Below are 18296 nucleotides of genomic sequence, written 5' to 3' on the forward strand. Positions count from 1 at the left end.
CTGCCTTCAGACTATTGAAAGACTCTCGAGAGCTAGAGGCTTTTCGAAGGAAGCAGCCAGTGCGATTGCTAGAGCAAGGAGAGCTTCTTCCATTAGAGTCTACCAATCGAAGTGGGAAGTCTTCCGAGACTGGTGCAAGTCAGTTTCTGTATCCTCGACCAGTACCTATGTAGCTCAAATAGCTGTTTTTTTCTTATACCTGAGAAAAGGACGATCCCTTTCAGCTCCCACTATCAAGGGCTACAGAAGCATGTTGGCATCGGTCTTCCGGCATAGAGGCTTAGATCTTTCCAAACATAAAGATCTGCAAGACCTCCTTAAGTCTTTTGAGACCACCAAGGAGCGTCGTTTGGCTACCCCTGGATGGAATTTAGACGTGGTACTAAGATTCTTCATGTCAGATAGGTTGGAGCCGTTACAATCAGCCTCCCTGAAAGATCTCACTCTTAAGACTTTTCCTGGTATGCTTAGCCTCGGCTAAAAGAGTCAGTGAGATTCATGCCTTCAGCAAGAACATAGGATTTTCGTCAGAAAAAGCCACTTGTTCGCTACAACTTGGTTTTCTAGCCAAAAATGAGCTGCCTTCTCGGCCTTGGCCTAAATCTTTCGATATCCCCAGCTTATCGGAGATCGTAGGCAATGAACTAGAAAGAGTCTTATGCCCTGTTAGAGCTCTTAAGTTCTATTTATAAGCGTACTAAACCTTTACAAGGCCAATCTGAAGCTTTATGGTGTTCAGTTAAGAAACCATCCTTGCCTTTGTCAAAGAATGCTTGGTCAGACTTTATCAGATTGTTAATACGAGAAGCTCATTCACATCTGAGTGAGGAAGACCGAACTTTGCTTAAGGTGAAGACGCACGAAGTTAGAGCTGTAACAACTTCCGTGGCCTTTAAGCAAAATATATCTCTGCAAAGTATAATGGACGCAACCTATTGGAGAAGCAAGTCAGTGTTCGCGTCATTTTACTTGAAAGATGTCCAGTCTCTTTACAAGAACTGCTACACACTGGGACCATTCGTAGCAGCGAGTGCAGTAGTGGGTGAGGGCTCAACCACTACAATTCCCTAATTCCATACCCTTTTAATCTTTCTCTTGAAATGTTTTTATTGTTGTTTTTTGGGTTGTCCGGAAGGCTAAGAAGCCTTTCGCATCCTGGTTGATTTGGCGGGTGGTCAAAGTCATTTCTTGAGAGCGCCTAGATTAGGGGTTTTGATGAGGTCCTGTTGTATGGGTTGCAACCCTTGATACTTCAGATCCTAGGGGTCGATCAGCATCCTAAGAGGATCGCGAGGCTCCGTAAGGAAGACGTACTTAAAAGGCAGAGTAATTGTTCAAGTCGACTTCCTTACCAGGTACCTATTTATTTTGTTTTTGTTATTTTGATAACTTCTAAAATGAAATAAAAACTCTTAGCTCATAAAAGTGTAAACATATTTTGCTGGTCTCTACCCACCCCCCTGGGTGTGAATCAGCTATATAATCACCGGCTAAGTTAAATATTGAAAAATGTTATTTTGATAATAAAATAAATTTTTGAATATACTTACCCGGTGATTATAAATTAAAGGACCCTCCCTTCCTCCCCAATAGAGACGCAGTGGGACGAGGAGAAAATTGAGTCTTTGTTTACATTGAGTACTGGGTATCTGGACGACAGATGGCGCTGTTGGGCACACCCGCAACCTGTGTAGCGATCGCTGGCGAGTTTTTACCGTAGAGTTGTCTGTCGGGCAACAGAGTTGCAGCTATATAATCACCGGGTAAGTATATTCAAAAATTTATTTTATTATCAAAATAACATATTTCCATTATACTATACAGAAAACATCAGTATGACAGATATACACTCAGGATCTATCAAGGGAAAAAAAATTACATCCATTGCAGTCCAAAATCAATTTAAAAGCATACAAAACTCATTGATTTTGGACTACAGGTTTTACATGATAAAAGCAATTTATTGAATTTATTATAACTGTCACGGTCAAGGTCAATTTACAGTACTACAATAAATGCAACAGTTACAGAAACCGTGACTAAATAAAGATTTCCTCACACCACGTGTCCCTTTCTCAGCCTTTCAAATACCCAATGTGGGAATTACAATATGACTAATAAGAAAAAAAAGGTAAATATTATCAAAACTGTCTTGAAAAACTATGCAAAGATTAATTCCGTGGGAGATTTATAGTTCTTCAAAATTCTGTCTCGGGACATGCGCCGGGATTCAGTAATCTGCTGGCGAGCTATATTAATATCTCGCAGCACAGGAGACAGTCTAAGCCGGCGACTCTCCAGATACAGGCTAAGCCGGCGTCTCTCCAGATACAGGCTGGGTGTCTTTAATCGATCGATAACCTCGCACAAGAGTTGGTATCTGCGGGTGATCGACACACTTTGAGGTAAACCAGAGACAGAATCCGTAGACTCAGAAGAGGACAATAAAAATCCCGTGAAATCAGGCGATGACTCGGGGCAACGTTGTGTTTCTGGCGACCCAAACAGTGTTGTAACATTCAGGTTAGATATACCTGACTGTGCCACTTCAGCCTCGAGCTCTGACCGGTATTTTAATCCACCATCAGAATGTAGGAAAGGGTTTGTATTCTGAGGTGAATCAGGAATGGAGGATGGTTCCCTCTCTATAATATTCATCTGGTCAGTGAGACGAGGTCTCCACTCCAGGACTCGAGACTGAACTAAAGGTAGGTCAAGAACAGGACCTTTTGACCTAGTCCATGGGGGACTAAATCCACTAGAGGTACGATCCACAGGCGACAGTCGGTCGTCACAATCAGGTGGCAAAAAGCCGAGAAAGTCATTATCAGGATGAATAGACACTGCCGATTCAGAAACAGGGCTTTCTAAAGTAGCAGGTCTTGACCAGTCTGGACTGGAATTCTTGGAACCAACAGAAGGTAGTTCCAATAATGGAATACTGGAAACTTCCCAGAATTCCCAACTCCCCGGAGGATGAACGATACCTTCGTCTCGGAAAGAAGCAGCTAAGAACTGGGGCGTTGGCAATTCAGGAACCGGACAGTGAACCACCGACTCGGGAGACAAATTAGAGGTTTTACACATTACAGTGGGGCTGTTCTCCCATAGTTGGAGGACCAAATGATCTCGAAACGATTCAGGCTTTAACACAGGAGTCTCATCACAATTTTCTGGAGGATATAACCAAGCATCCAGTGCTTTCTTTCTCTCGTAAGTCCTAGCTGGCTTAAGAATGGGCTTAGGCTGAGTAGTAGCTCTAGTAGGATGGTGACTTTTCCTCTGTCGTCGGGACTTGATACAATCTCGAGACAGAAGGTAGGACGCCACCACTACTGCAGCCACCCCATAGGAGTCGCCATCACTACTAGAACTAGAACTCTGAGACTTCAGAAGAAACAGGACTGTCATCCATGAGTTCTGGACTTTTCAGAGTCCCTGTTACAGGATCAGGACCCTTCGGATACCAGAGAAAGTGCCTCCTAAGATTAACTGCAGGTTCAAACCAGGCCTTTAACTGGATATGGTGAGCTTTTACCAGTTCACCATCAGGCAGTCTCTGCAGCTCATAGGTGACCTTATTCTCGTGTACCTTAGTAACACGGAATACCCCCTCAAACCTAGGGATGAGCTTGTTCGTCAGAAGGTGTCCCAACAGGTGCACCTTCTTAAGCACCAGAGAACCCTCTTTAAACGGTTTGTACCGAGGATGTCCTTCAGCCCATGGGTCTCTCGTTTCTGCTGATAGCAACGGGATACTATCAACATCGTGAGCACCCTTCAGTATGTTCTCAGCTGGAGTACAGCCAATCTCAGTGTGGTGGGAATGGTTGTAGCTGAGAACTGCTCGGGATAAGAACTGGTCCCATTTCCGAGATTCCCCAGAAATCACCCTCAGTAACTCACCAATGGTACGATTCACTCGCTCCACTGCACCGTTACTAGAGGGTTTATACGGAGTTGTTTTCACATGTACAACATTATACCGCTCCAACAACTCAGTAAATTCCTGGGAAATAAACTCAGGGCCGTTATCAGTCAATATTCGGACTGGAACACGAGGAATAACAGGAAAATCTCTGTCTTCAAGCGCCTGGCATATCATACTGCTTTTCTTATTCCTTATGGGTACTGCCGTCACCCACTTGGAATAATGGTCGACTACCATCAGACCCCCAATAAAACCAGTACTGATTGTTGGGAGACTCACAAGATCCATAGCAACCAATTCAAAGGGAGAAGAGGTCACTATTTTCAAGGTCGGAGGGGCAACCACCTCCCTTGAGACCTTACAAGTCTGACATTCCCAACACGTCCGGCACATATCTCTGATTACATTAATCAAAGATCTGTGCCAGACGAGTCGACGGAGAATTGCAATCATTTTTCCGATCAATTCCGAGCATTCTGGAGGTGTGTCTCGGCAACTAGGTCAATCAGGACATTGAAGGTGACTACTGGGACTACTGAGCCGTCTGGGTTCCGCTTCACTAGCAAACCCTGGTGAACTTCCATGTTCGACCAACATCTCCTATAGGGTAGACAGGAGCGTGGAACTCGAGATGCAGGAACCCCAGAGTAGATCATCTTAATGACATATTGAATCTGTCGATGATCTCCTTGGATCTTGGACACCTGACTAAAGGACAGAAGAGCATTTCCGGAGAACACTCCCTGATCAGATTCAGGATCAGTTACCTTCATAACAGTGGTCTCAGTATGCAGGGAGGAGACTGAGAGTACCTTGGGAGACAACTGAAGAACAGCAGTGTGGTCATACACCAACTGTTCTCGGGGTGAATCCAGTGTCAGGTAGGCTGCGTCCAGTATATTCCTACCAAGAACAAAACAAAAGTTAATGTCTTTGGCAGCTACCACCGCATAGTTAAACAGCGGTGGCCTCCACCCAGAAGGACACTTCACCTCTAACTGGACGTAGCCTAGAATGCTGGTGCAGAAACCAGTCAACCCCTCTAGCTGTTCTCCTGACAGTACCTGGTACTCTATGCCAAGTTGGCTCAGTACAGACTCACTTACTAGACAAACCTGTGCTCCTGTATCAACAAGAGCACAAAATAAGGTCTCCTGCATTATTACTATCCCTACTGCCGAGTGTTGAGACACATGGGTACAACTGGACTGACGAGGTGCCTTTTCTGTCACGTACTGGATTACAGGACAATCCTCCAGAGCTTCCTGATCATCAGTGATCAAGCCCTCAGTGGCAGGAACACGAGATCTTACCTCCGCCTTATGGCCCAGAATCACGTCAGTTGGAGGGATGTAATTGCGGAGCTCGATCAGAGGATTAAAATGCACTCCAGACAGACACTGAAGATGCACACACTGAGGCTCAGTCACGGATGGATCACGATAGACTACTGGACAAGTGGGACCCCAATGGACCCAGATTTCCAGGTTCAATAACTTTGATGCTGCCAATAGCAACTCCAGAGCTGGGACTGTACCTGGAAATCTCATTGCCTTGATCCTGTTCCTGCTGGTCTTGTCCAGTTTGAAGCCTAGTCGACCGGCGTCTTTCAGAAACTGCTGAACTAAGGCATCCCGGAGCTTGGCTCCCTGCAGCGGAGAGTCGGGTGCGACACCTGACCCTTCTGTCCAGCAGTTCACGACTAGCTCCAAGGATTCGATAAGAGAATCTGGACCACCACGATCCTCCTTATACAAGGCCAGTCCAGTAGGCAACTTCGGAGTGCTGGGTTCAGTAGCTAACAGACAGTCAGTTAATGCGGGCCAGCGGGATAACCAGTCAGCGGCGGCATTCTGATCTCCTGGACAGTAATTAACAATAAAGTTAAATTCGGACAGGTCCTCCAGTGTCCGTGCTAGACGACTGTCCACCATCTTCATGTCATGAAGGTACATCAGGGGACGGTGATCAGAATGGATCACGAAGAACTGACCATAGAGGAAGGCCCTGAAGGTTTTCACTCCCCATCGTAGAGCAGCCAACTCACGCTCAATGGTAGAGTAACAGGTCTCGCAGTCAAGGAAAATCATGGAGTCGTACGCTATCACCCGACGCTCCCCTGGATGCTCCAAGGATTCCTGGCACAGACAAGCACCAGCACCTTCACCCGAAGCGTCAACAAACAACTCCAAGGGTTTAGCATCAGCGGAGTAGTCAGGGTATGACAACATGATGTCCTCTTTGATCAGTTCCTTCAAGCGCATAAAGGCACTGTCCATTTCTGCAGTCCACTTCAGTTTCCTAGTTCCTTGAGATTTTCGTCCTCCAGTCTTCGCAGATAATGGTTTGGCTATCTGTGAGCACATGGGAATAAACTTCCTTTGGAAGTTGACCAGTCCCAGGAATCCCCGTAGCTCACGCACAGTGGTCGGTTTAGGGAAGTCTTCCACTTTCTGGATGTATTCTGGTAGCTTACGCATACCAGAACGTCCAACCATATGACCAAGATACTGGACCTCGGCTTGAACCCAAGAACACTTCCCGAGTTTTATCTTGAGTCCGTGCTTCTGGAGAGTAGCCAAAACTCGTTCTACCAGTCTCAGGTGTTCCTCGAAAGAAGACCAAGTATCAATATGTCGTCAATGTAGACAACCACCTTAGCTTTCGGGAACTCTTGGAGAATACTCTGCATTTCTCTCTGGAACACTGCAGGTGCATTTTTCAGTCCAAACGATAAGCGTCTGAACTGCCAGTGTCCAAAGGCGGTAGAGAAAGCCGTGTATTCCTTACTGTCCTCTGCCAACGGTAGCTGGTAGTATCCACGAACCAGGTCAAGGGTTGTAAAGTATTTGACTTCTTGAAGTCCAAATACAGAGTCGGCCATGTTAGGCATCGGGAACTTATCAGAGACAGTCACCTTATTCAGTCTACGATAGTCCACACACAACCGTATACTATTGTCCTTTTTTCGGACTGGAACAATGGGTGAAGACCAAGGAGAGATGCTGGCTTCAATAATACCCAGTTCATGCAACTCCTTGCACTGTTCCTCGATGGCGTCAGCGACAGGTTTGGCAAACCGTCGAACTCTCTGATAAATGGGCGTCTCGTCATACAGGTGGATGCGTATTGGTGTGCTTGAACACTCTCCCACATCATCATCACCAGTACTGATGACTGGAAGATGACGTCGAAGCATTTGACAAAACTGGTCCTTCTGAGAAGAGTCCAGTTCGTCGGAGATAGACAGATTGTCTATCTCTTCCAATACACTCGGTTCAGGAGTCAGGTCACACTCTTGTGCTATCAGGCAGGATAGAGGAGCATCCACCATTGCTATGGTGAACACCTTCTCCAAGAGATCGCCCTTCTTGATCTTGGCAGTTTCTTCAGATGAACCCTTGACTAAAACTGAGGCTTTCCTGTCTTTCAGTTCAAGGATGCCAGGGATTGCTGTAACTTTCCTTGACAGACCAGGGGTTATGATGTCGCCATCATAATACATTTCCGACCAACAGTTGGTCGGACAAGCAGGGCACCTAAAAGACGTGTCAAGTCCCTTAGGCAAGTTAACAGTAACTGGAACAAGTACTGGCTCAATACTGGCAATCCTCATTGAATCGGCTGCGTGGACCTCAAGTGCGTAAAGCACTTGCTGACAACAGGCTCCACGTATCGGGACATAATACTCCCAAAGAGGCTCTTGGGGAGTACTGCCAACGCTCAGCCGATTTCGGGCTCCGTCAACTATCACCCCATTTGCTCTCAAGAACTGGTAACCAAGCACTACGTGCTCAGCCATAGTCCCTGAAGGCACTACATGGAACACACCCGGGGCGAATGTCATTCCATGCAGTATAGGGGTCAATAGTACAGTACCTAGGGTCTTAGGTCCTGTTTGCCCTAAACCCTTCAGACCAATGGTGTTGGGTACCATGTGCAGCTGGTAATCCTGTACTACTCTCGATGACAGGAGGTTGACCTCAGCTCCGGATTCAATGAGAGCATCCAACGCTCCCGATGGAAACTCAGACATGGTCACTGGGACAACCATGAGTGGTACAGGAGCCAACTGTGCCAGGTTAACCCTACGAAGGGTTTTCAATACCGCCTCAGCTTCTGCTTTCTCCCTGGAGGAGTCAGTTGGAGAAGCTCTGGACTGTGTCGAGGACAGGTTATCACAGGCCAATCCTGAAAGAGCCATTGGAGGTGCAATGACTTCTTCAGGTTGAGGGGTAACCTTGGAAATCGAGATTTCCGAGGCTGCCGCCGGAATACTAGGAGCATGCACCCTAGCACTCACACCCTCCTTCGATGTAGCCCCATCTTCTACATCGAAGGCCTGGTGTTTAAAGCCCTATGATACTCCTCAGTTCTTGACTTCCTGGGCTTTGCCTTCTTGCTCTTCTTCTTCTTCTTCCCCACAGTCCGAGATGGAGCACTGGACTCGCTCCCACTTCGGGTCTCCCGGCTACTGGTTGATCCAGAATAGGACGACGGGGTAGGAGTAGCATTCACCGGTACTGCTCTCCACCTTGAAGGAGTCTGGACAGAGGTAGTCTCCCTCCCAGGGCTGCGGGCATTAGCTGTGTTCTGGACAGGTGATCTGTTTATAACCGGAGCCTGTCGTCCACACTGTGCCACATGATGGTTGGATGAGCCACAACGTAGCCAGAGGTTGAGGCGTCTGCGACACTCGTCCACAAAGTGCCCTGGTTTTCGGCACCAGGCACAGTACCTCCTCTGGAACTGAAGAGATCTATCCGGGGTATGCGATGGTGGCAGGCGCACTTCCACAGGTGCAGGTTTGGGGACAGGTCGAGGAGGAGTGCGTGAATACGCTCTGTCAGGTCCAGGTGAACGGCTGGGAGCAGCCATGGCAACCCTGTCGGCATACGAGCCGTGCCATGACTGTCCCACACGACTGATGGCCAAATCCTCTGCCTTCTGGCTTCGCTGACGGGATGCCTCGTCGAGAACACTCAACAGGTGTAAAACATCCTGCCAAGTAGCCTGACGGCCAGCGGAGACATTAATGGTGGCCAGAGACTGTTCCAGCCAACTCGCAGCTCGGCTCGGAACAGTTCTTAGGAGCTTTCGCCTAAGCTCCCTCCGGTCCAAACTATGGCGAGGATAGGCAGACTTGTACAGGGAGGCTAACCGGACAGCGTAGATTTTCAGCAGTTCGCCCTCGCCACAGGTGGCACTGCTGAACCGGGCCTTTCTACCAGCATTACGCCTGTCTCGGGCTTCACGGCACCAGTCAAGGAGGCGTTCCTTCATGATGGGGTATGAGATCTCGGGACTCCCCATGGCCGAGAAGGCCTCATGGATTTCTCCCTTCAGATATCTTCCAAGGTCAACAGTCCACCGGCCAAAGCTTCCCGCGGTATACTTACTTGCACAGTAGGCCTCGAAATCTCTCAGGAATCGGGCAAAACTCTGGCCAGTTTCCAGCTGGAAGATTCCAGGCTTGGGGTTCCTCCTGGAGTCAAGGACCTTGATAAGATCAGACAGACTGCGTTTTGTCTGGAGGGACTGGACATGGTCGGTGGAGACTGTGTCAGCTGAGCTGACACTGAGACAGGAACTGGAAGTATCTCCAGAAGTCTCGCTGCCAGAATCGTCGCTGGTTGACTCCTGGGACATGGTCATTTTGGGTATGGCTGGTCTGCCTCTTTCCTTGGCCTGGCGTCTCCGCTTTGGGATGGCCCCTGTCTGAGTAAGAACTGCCTCAGCGGTGGCTGCTGGAGCTTTCTCGAGCCTACTGGATTCAGCCGGGTTGTCCAAGAACTGCTCCCCCAGTCCACTGGCTGCAGGCTCTGGTGGACTAACAGAGTCAGTTGCCAGAACAGGCGAGGAAGCAAGCAGTCCACTTGGGACAGGAGACTCCCAGAAGCATGGTACAAGGGGATTAACGTTGTGAACCCTGGAGGGGGCTGGAGACCTCCAATCAGTGGCTCTGCTCCAGTCACTGGAATTGCCAGACCATTGTAATTTGGCCAAGCAGGGGACATAGATGGAGCACTGGTGGTCACTGTGGTTGTGACCCCAGTGGCAACGTGGCACGTGGGTGACGGCTCAACGGTCTTCAGGGATGCCACTTGAAGTGTCAGGGACTTGACCTGAGTTGCCAGGTCACTGACAATCTGGACCAGACTTGCCACATCCCGGCTCAGGCTCTTCTTAGCCTTTCGGCGTTTACTGGATGATGCCATCTCTAAAGGTTGGTGTATCCCGGGTCTGGGCACCAAAAATTATGTAGTGGTTTGCGGACTGTGGCCAGAGGTAGCACCCGAACTGCCTAGTGTCCGAATGCCGACCACAAGCCGACGTTCACTACACAACAAATATACAATGGTGTAATACCCCAAAAAAACCTAAGTAACAGGTCAAGAGAACGGAGCTCTGGGCACCACCCCTTGATTTATACTGGGCAAGGGGACCCAGCTTGAACCTTGTTATTTATCATACCTTTCCTTCTCTTGCCTTTGGCTTGCTGATTATAAGTAAAGGTATAAGAGCATTAGGTGAAAGGGAATATAATTAATAAAGGAACACACTGTGGGAGGAAAGAATTATGATAAATTACTGTACTTAAGAGATCTTAAAAAACAGTGGCTATGGAAGGGAAACTGCGGTGAGAGGTTCTGAAATGAAATGCTGTATACATAAAACAGGCAAATAGATCAATTTATTTAAAAAACTGTTAGGAATACCGTAATGTATCAATCAAAATAATCAAAGACAAAATTAACATCCCTTACGTAAAACTTCAGCATCCGGGTAACAAAATAAACAAATTACACAATCAAGATTTCCACTGGGGGGACACTCATACAGTTCAAGTATAACCAGGGGCACTTCTAACCGTGTATCTATTTGGGCAAGTACCAGTATGCCATCTCAATAGTTCCAGTTAACTATTAATGTTTATGGCACTTAAACGTTTGACTGTCTCCACAAAAAGACGGTTTTAGGCCCCCTTACGTTCACTTGGTTCTGGGGCAAACATTTAAAAAAAACTGTCCATCACTAAGTTCCAGTATGGAATCACCTTTTGAGATCTGGTGATGTGGAGTAGTGTTACGATCCTCGTGGGGATCAAACCAGGTTCTGTTGAATTGATTAATGAAATGGGGACTTTTCAACTACAAAACGCAATGAAACGAAAGGAAATATAGAAAGAAAACTCACAAAAGAAAACATAATTTTATTTACAACTAGTCAAAGGTAAATGTTTCTTGATTGAATACTTAAGAAGCACTGAACTAAACAAAGAAAATCATTTGATTAAACTACACTCCAGCAAATAGGGGAACAGTCAAGATAGTAGATAGATAATACAAAAAAAAATACTACTCTTCACAGCAGCTCTCGACGGTTGACAGGAACGTAGATATTTCAGTCCAGGCGTTTCGTGGTCGGTAATGAGGGCGGGGGGCAACTCGTTCTGACATCTCGGACAAAGCTGGTTACGTCTGCATTCTGGTCCTTACGTCTTCTCTTCTTCCCTGAGCTTGTTCTCCCCCTCTCTCTCTCTCTTTCTTGTCCTTACTCCTGTTCTGTCTTTCGTACTCTCCTTTCTCTCGTTCGTGTGGAAGTTTATATATCCCTGTATGGTAGGGGTGACCTATGGACAGTTCCGTATAAGGAAATTTTCTCGTTTCTTCATCCTCATTGGTGTTCCTTAAAACCATGCCGCTGATAACACCTAGACGAACGTTCTGCTGGTGTAATCAAATTCCATAACATTGACTCCTTGGTCTTTAGACAGGGGATTGTTATGCCTAACGACCGCCGGCCTAGGCACATAATAAATATCTTGACGGTGACAGCTTCAATAAACACTAGCGGGACCTCTCTCTCTCTCTCTCTCTCTGCTTCTCTAAGAGTAGAAAAATCACATGTTTTAACATTCTTTTCTATATTATTCTATCTACCCATGACAAGTAGCAATATCTTGATCCTTGTTGATGAAATCTTGGATTCGCAAGTTTTTCAACTGTCGAAGCTCTTTTTCAACTGAACTGAGAATACTGAAGAAGGGCCGTGCCTGATGTCAAAACTTCTCTAATGACAACATCTAGCTGAGCATTGAAAATTGAGTTCATATCTTCCCCTTCTCCCGTTTCACCCATTTTGAGCAAGGCATCATTTATTTCTACCAAACGAGATAATCCCATTTTGCGATACTGTACATTCAATTCCAGGGATGGATTTACTCACTCTTTTCTATATACATCAGTACTGGGCTAGATAATCTTCCCTTACACTCCCTACTGAGTGTAGGGGCTGCTGTCAATATCTGGAAAGGAACAATAACAAATTAAGACATTTTTGGAAAAAGGGGGTCTTGAGGGATAGAAAATAAAAAAAAAATCAAATCAAATATATTTCATACACACAAACCACTAAAGTTTTCTCAGTCACAAACCCTTATATATTGCAGTACCAGACCAGGAAACAGTCGCACTGGACGCTTTTCTTCTGAACTGGGAAGGTCTGAACGTGTACTCTTTTTCTCCATTCAAGATCCTGGACAAAATCCTGAAAAGATGCAGGGATTCGGCCAACGTCCGCATTACCATGATAGCTCATATTTTGGTCTATGAGACATTGGGTTGTGGAGATGGAGTGGCTGGTAGATACCCCCAGATCATGACCACTATTAGGGTTGATTAATCTGAGTGGTATATGTTTAAAGTGCGGTGCAGGAATAATAGATTTTCCTCTACTGATACATCTATAGCCAATATAGCAAGAGTTTTCTGTTGTATATACGTACAAAAGAGAAGCCTTGCATCAAGAGTTACCTCAACATATTAAACTCTGTCTTTCGTAACTGACACTTTGGTGTGTCAGGTAACAAGGATCTCTCAGATCTCATTAGATCTTTTGAGGCAACTAAGAGGAAGGACAATCCAACCTCCTCGTGGAACCTAGATGTAGTTCTGGCCTTTTTAACCTCAAGTAGGTTTGTACAGTTAGACAAGACATCTTGGAAGTATCTTACCAAGAAGACTTTTTCCTAATTTCATTGGCTTCAGTCAAAAAAGTAGGAGAGTTAAAAACCATCAGCAAGAAGATGGGCTTTATTGGAGACAATGCAATTTGCTCCCTTCAGCTAGGCTTTCTTTTCAAATACGAAACAGACAGCATCTGATGCTCAGTTTAAAAGCCCTCTTTGCCTTTATCAAAGAATACCCTGGCTTTTTTTTTCATTAAGGATTTAATAAGGGAAACTCTCCAAGATTGTGAGTAAGAAGTTTTCCCTATCCTTAAGGTAAACCACACGAGGTTAGAGCTGTAACAATTTCTATGACTTACAAACACCATAGGTCAATGAAGTCAATTTTGCAGCCTACTTTCTGATGAAGTTAATCAATCTTCACAGACTGCTATCTCAAAGATGTCCAGACCCAGTATGAGGATTACTATTCCCTGGGTCCGTACGTTTCCTCCCTCTTCTTAGTTGGAGAAGGGTCTACTGCCTTTTCCCTATAACTTAATATATACCCTTGCCTTTTTTCTTTTTTTTTCTTTTTCTTGTACTTGTTCATAGGTTGTTTGCAAGGGTTGCCGCAGCCTTCCGTCAGTCTCTGATTCAAGTCAAGGGTGTTTTAATGCATTCACAGTTTGTCTGTGAGGCTTGTTGCAGCCTTCCGTCAATCTGGGATGCAAATCATATTAGTTTTAATATGGAGTAGGTGGTCAAAATCAGTATCGTTGACTATGCCAGGTTTGCAAGGGTGGTGGTCTAGTCACTCTAAGGGTCGTGGACCTTGTGGCAGCCCCAAGAGACTTTTCAGCCCCCTGAGTGGATCGCTGAGTCTCTTAAGGAACGCAGGCGAAATGAGGCAGTATCATTGTGAAGCCAGATTCCTTATCAAGTTGCAACGCCAGAATCAATATCCTTGGCTATGCCAGGTTTGCAAAGATGGTGGTCTAGCCACTCTAAGGGTCGTGGACCTTGTGGCAGCCCCAAAAGACTTCAGTCCCCTGAGTGGATCACTGAGTTTCTTAAGGAATGCAGGCGAAATGAGGCAGTATCATTTTAAAGTCAGCTTCCTTATCAAGTTAGAACACCAGAATCAATATCCTTGGCTCTGCCAGGTTTGCAAGGGTGGTGGTCTAGCCACTCTAAGGTCGACGACCTTGTGGCAACCCCATGAGACTTTTACAGCCCACTGAGTGGATCGCTGAGTCTTGAGGAATGCAGGCGAAATGAGGCAGTATCATTGTGAAACCAGCTTTCTTATCAGGTTAGAACCAGATTGTTAGTACTTCTATTGTAGTTATTAATAATTATACGAATTCCCAAGGGGATGAGGTTTTCAACCCACCTCCAACATTGGGAATCAGCTATATATATGTAACTACCAGGGAAGTTACATATTTAAAAATGGTATTTTTATTATAAAATAAATGTTTAAATATACTTACCTGGTAGTTACATATATAAAGGGCCCTCCCTCCTCCCCTCTGAAAACAGACACATCAAATTTCTGAAGATGTTGGGAATAGTTCTAATAACCTACGAGTGATGGCGCTCATGTATGACCACCTACTGTCATGGCGGCGATCGCCACGAATTTTGAATTTCTGTCGTGCCGCGTCGAAACGCGGGATTTAAGCTATATATATATATGTAACTACAGTACCAGGTAAGAATATTTGAAAATTTATTTTATAATAAAAATACCATTTTTTTTTGCGTGAGGAAATTTGATAACAAGTGATTTGCTTCCATAATAATGGTCATAAATGCAAAATAAGCACAAGATAACCAGCTGTTAAAACATATGGTTCATGTAAGTGGCTGAAAACAGGCCAAAACGTGATTATTTAACACTTTTTATATTTTTAAAAGGGTACAGAACATAAACCCACCTAACCTAACCTAGTAGTTCCCAGGTCACAACCCCTAGCTGGGAGCAAGCCCCCCGGACCCCCCTCTCCCAGGTCACAACCCATCCACATCCCTTGCCTAGGTCAAAAACCTTCCCAGGTCACAATCGCCAACCAGACACCCTTCCCAGGTCGCAAACTAAAAGTAAATCACAAATAAATCCTTACACTATGATAAAGTAAATCACAAGTAAATCCTTACATTATTATAAATAAATCCTTTTAATATGGAAAAGTAGATCACAAATAAATCCTTACATTATAAAGTAAATCACAAATAAATTCTTACATAATAAAGTAAATCACAAATAAATCCTTACATTATGAAAAAGTAAATCACAAATGATTCCTTACCTTATGATTGACATGTGGCCCCCCCCTTTTTTATTTTGGCAATCCGCGCTACTATAGAGTGATTCCTACCCTCATTTTCCGTTCCTATCTCAATATGGGATTCAAATCTACTATAGCGTGATTCCTGCCCTCATTTTCCGTTCCTAGCTCAATGTGGGGATTCAAGTCTACGATAGCGTGATTCCTGCCCTCATTTTCCGTTCCTAGCTCAATGTGGGGATTCAAGTCTACGATAGCGTGATTCCTGCCCTCATTTTCCGTTCCTAGCTCAATGTGGGGATTCAAATCTACGATAGCGTGACTCCTGCCCTCATTTTCCGTTCCTAGCTCAGAGTGGGGATTCAAATCTACGATAGCGTGACTCCTACCCTCATTTTCCGTTCCTAGCTCAGAGTGGGGATTCAAATCTACGATAGCGTGACTCCTACCCTCATTTTCCGTTCCTAGCTCAGAGTGGGGATTCAAATCTACGATAGCGTGACTCCTACCCTCATTTTCCGTTCCTAGCTCAGAGTGGGGATTCAAATCTACGATAGCGTGACTCCTACCCTCATTTTCCGTTCCTAGCTCAGAGTGGGGATTCAAATCTACGATAGCGTGACTCCTACCCTCATTTTCCGTTCCTAGCTCAGAGTGGGGATTCAAATCTACGATAGCGTGACTCCTACCCTCATTTTCCGTTCCTAGCTCAGAGTGGGGATTCAAATCTACGATAGCGTGACTCCTACCCTCATTTTCCGTTCCTAGCTCAGAGTGGGGATTCAAATCTACGATAGCGTGACTCCTACCCTCATTTTCCGTTCCTAGCTCAGAGTGGGGATTCAAATCTACGATAGCGTGACTCCTACCCTCATTTTCCGTTCCTAGCTCAGAGTGGGGATTCAAATCTACGATAGCGTGACTCCTACCCTCATTTTCCGTTCCTAGCTCAGAGTGGGGATTCAAATCTACGATAGCGTGACTCCTACCCTCATTTTCCGTTCCTAGCTCAGAGTGGGGATTCAAATATACTATAATGTGACTCCTACCCTCATTTTCTGTTCCTAGCTCTTCCTAGCTCAATATGGGGATTCTAATCCACTATAGCGTAATTCCTACCCTCATTTTCTGTTCCTAGCTCAGAGTGGGGATTCAAATATACTATAATGTGACTCCTACCTTCATTTTCTGTTCCTAGCTCAATATGGGGATTCTAATCCACTATAGCGTAATTCCTACCCTCATTTTCTGTTCCTAGCTCAATTTGGGGATTCAAATCTACTATAGCGTGATTCCTACCCTCATTTTCTGTTCCTAGCTCAATGTGGGGATTCAAATCTACTATAACGTGACTCCTACCTTCATTTCTGTTTCTAGCTCAATGTGGGGATTCAAATCCACTATAACGTGACTCCTACCCTCATTTTCTGTTCCTAGCTCAATGTGGGGATTCAAATCTACTATATCACGATTCCTACCCTCATTTTTTGTTCCTAGCTCAATGTGGGGATTCAAATCTACTATATCACGATTCCTACCCTCATTTTCTGTTCCTAGCTCAATGTGGGGATTCAAATCTATTATATCACGATTTTTACCCTCATTTTCTGTTCCTAGCTCAATGTGGGGATTCAAATCTACTATATCACGATTCCTACCCTCATTTTCTGTTCCTAGCTCAATGTGGGGATTCAAATCTACTATATCACGATTCCTACCCTCATTTTCTGTTCCTAGCTCAATGTGGGGATTCAAATCTATTATATCACGATTTTTACCCTCATTTTCTGTTCCTAGCTCAATGTGGGGATTCAAATCTACTATATCACGATTCCTACCCTCATTTTCTGTTCCTAGCTCAATGTGGGGATTCAAATCTACTATATCACGATTCCTACCCTCATTTTCTGTTCCTAGCTCAATGTGGGGATTCAAATCTACTATATCACGATTCCTACCCTCATTTTCTGTTCCTAGCTCAATGTGGGGATTCAAATCTACCATATCACGATTCCTACCCTCATTTTCTGTTCTTAGCTCAATGTGGGGATTCAAATTTACTATAGCGTGATTCCTACCTTCATTTCTGTTTCTAGCTCAATATGGGGATTTTAATCCACTATAGCATGATTCCTACCCTCATTTTCTGTTCCTAGCTCAATATGGGGATTCAAATCTACTATATCACGATTCCTACCCTCATTTTCTGTTCCTAGCTCAATGTGGGTATTCAAATCTACTATATCACGATTCCTACCCTCATTTTCTGTTCCTAGCTCAATGTGGGGATTCAAATCTATTATATCACAATTTCTACCCTCATTTTCTGTTCCTAGCTCAATGTGGGGATTCAAATCTACCATATCACGATTCCTACCCTCATTTTCTGTTCCTATCTCAATGTGGGGATTCAAATCTACTATATCACGATTCCTACCCTCATTTTTAAACACAAGACTTACCCGGTAGTTATATATATAGGTTACGTCCCCGACGTCAATGGCATACAATTTGAAACTCGTGCCAACCGCCAGTTGGATAGCCAGGTGTACCACCCTTGCACCCTAGCGAGGTACCTGGGAACCATTCCAGTGACCCTCATATATTCCCTGCCGTCGCTAGCAGCGACACGTGAATTCTACTCCGTCATTACTGATCGTTTTTTTGGTGAAGTACAAATCTTTGGTTATTGACTCCCGCTTGTTTTTTATCTTGCTTTGGATATTTCTTGATTTTGTTTGGATTAGATGATTTTTTACCTTTGCTTGTCTGAATTCTCTTAAATTTTTCAAAATGGCCACCCCCCCTATAACTTTTAGGTTATGTGTGACTAGTGGGTGTAAGACCCATATGGCTAAAGCCTCTCTTGACCTCCATTCTCTCTGTGTTGCATGTAGGGGTAAAGAGTGTGATTTAGGTGATCGCTGTGACGAATGTGTTTTGCTGTCAGAGCATGAATGGATTGATTTTGATAAATACAGGCGTAAACTTAAAAGGGATAGATTGAGGCATAGTTCTTCTCGCTCTTCTAGAGATATTTCCTCCTCTCATGTCATTAATCCTATTCCTTCACCTGTAGTGGTAGATCCTGATCCCATTATTGCAATTGCTAATGAACCTT

General features: G+C 44.9%; 2 protein-coding genes across 10 annotated transcripts in view; one reads left to right on the plus strand and one right to left on the minus strand.

Moving 5' to 3' along the window:
* The window catches only part of LOC137646998 (speedy protein 1-B-like), a 920935-nt gene that overhangs the window by 40260 nt on the left and 862379 nt on the right, over positions 1 to 18296 (plus strand). The window lies entirely within an intron of this gene.
* Positions 15281 to 17538, minus strand: LOC137646482 (ribosome-binding protein 1-like). The gene is made up of 4 exons (XM_068379588.1): positions 17313 to 17538; positions 16894 to 17022; positions 16535 to 16788; positions 15281 to 16249 (listed from the first exon to the last, which is right to left on the minus strand). Exons 1-4 carry the CDS (start codon positions 17536 to 17538, stop codon positions 15281 to 15283), a joined length of 1578 nt encoding a protein of 525 aa, XP_068235689.1.

The sequence above is a fragment of the Palaemon carinicauda genome, chromosome 9 (assembly GCF_036898095.1).
Source record: "Palaemon carinicauda isolate YSFRI2023 chromosome 9, ASM3689809v2, whole genome shotgun sequence".
Lineage (NCBI taxonomy): Eukaryota > Metazoa > Arthropoda > Malacostraca > Decapoda > Palaemonidae > Palaemon > Palaemon carinicauda.

Coding starts and splice junctions, on each gene's coding strand:
- LOC137646482 (XM_068379588.1), bottom strand. CDS start 17,538: ATGGTAGATTTGAATCCCCACATTGAGCTAGGAACAGAAAATGAGGGT. Junction 17,023..17,312: donor GCTAGGAACAGAAAATGAGG/GTAGGAATCATG, acceptor AGCTAGGAACAG/AAAATGAGGGTAGGAATCGT. Junction 16,250..16,534: donor AGCTAGAAACAGAAATGAAG/GTAGGAGTCACG, acceptor ATATTGAGCTAG/GAAGAGCTAGGAACAGAAAA.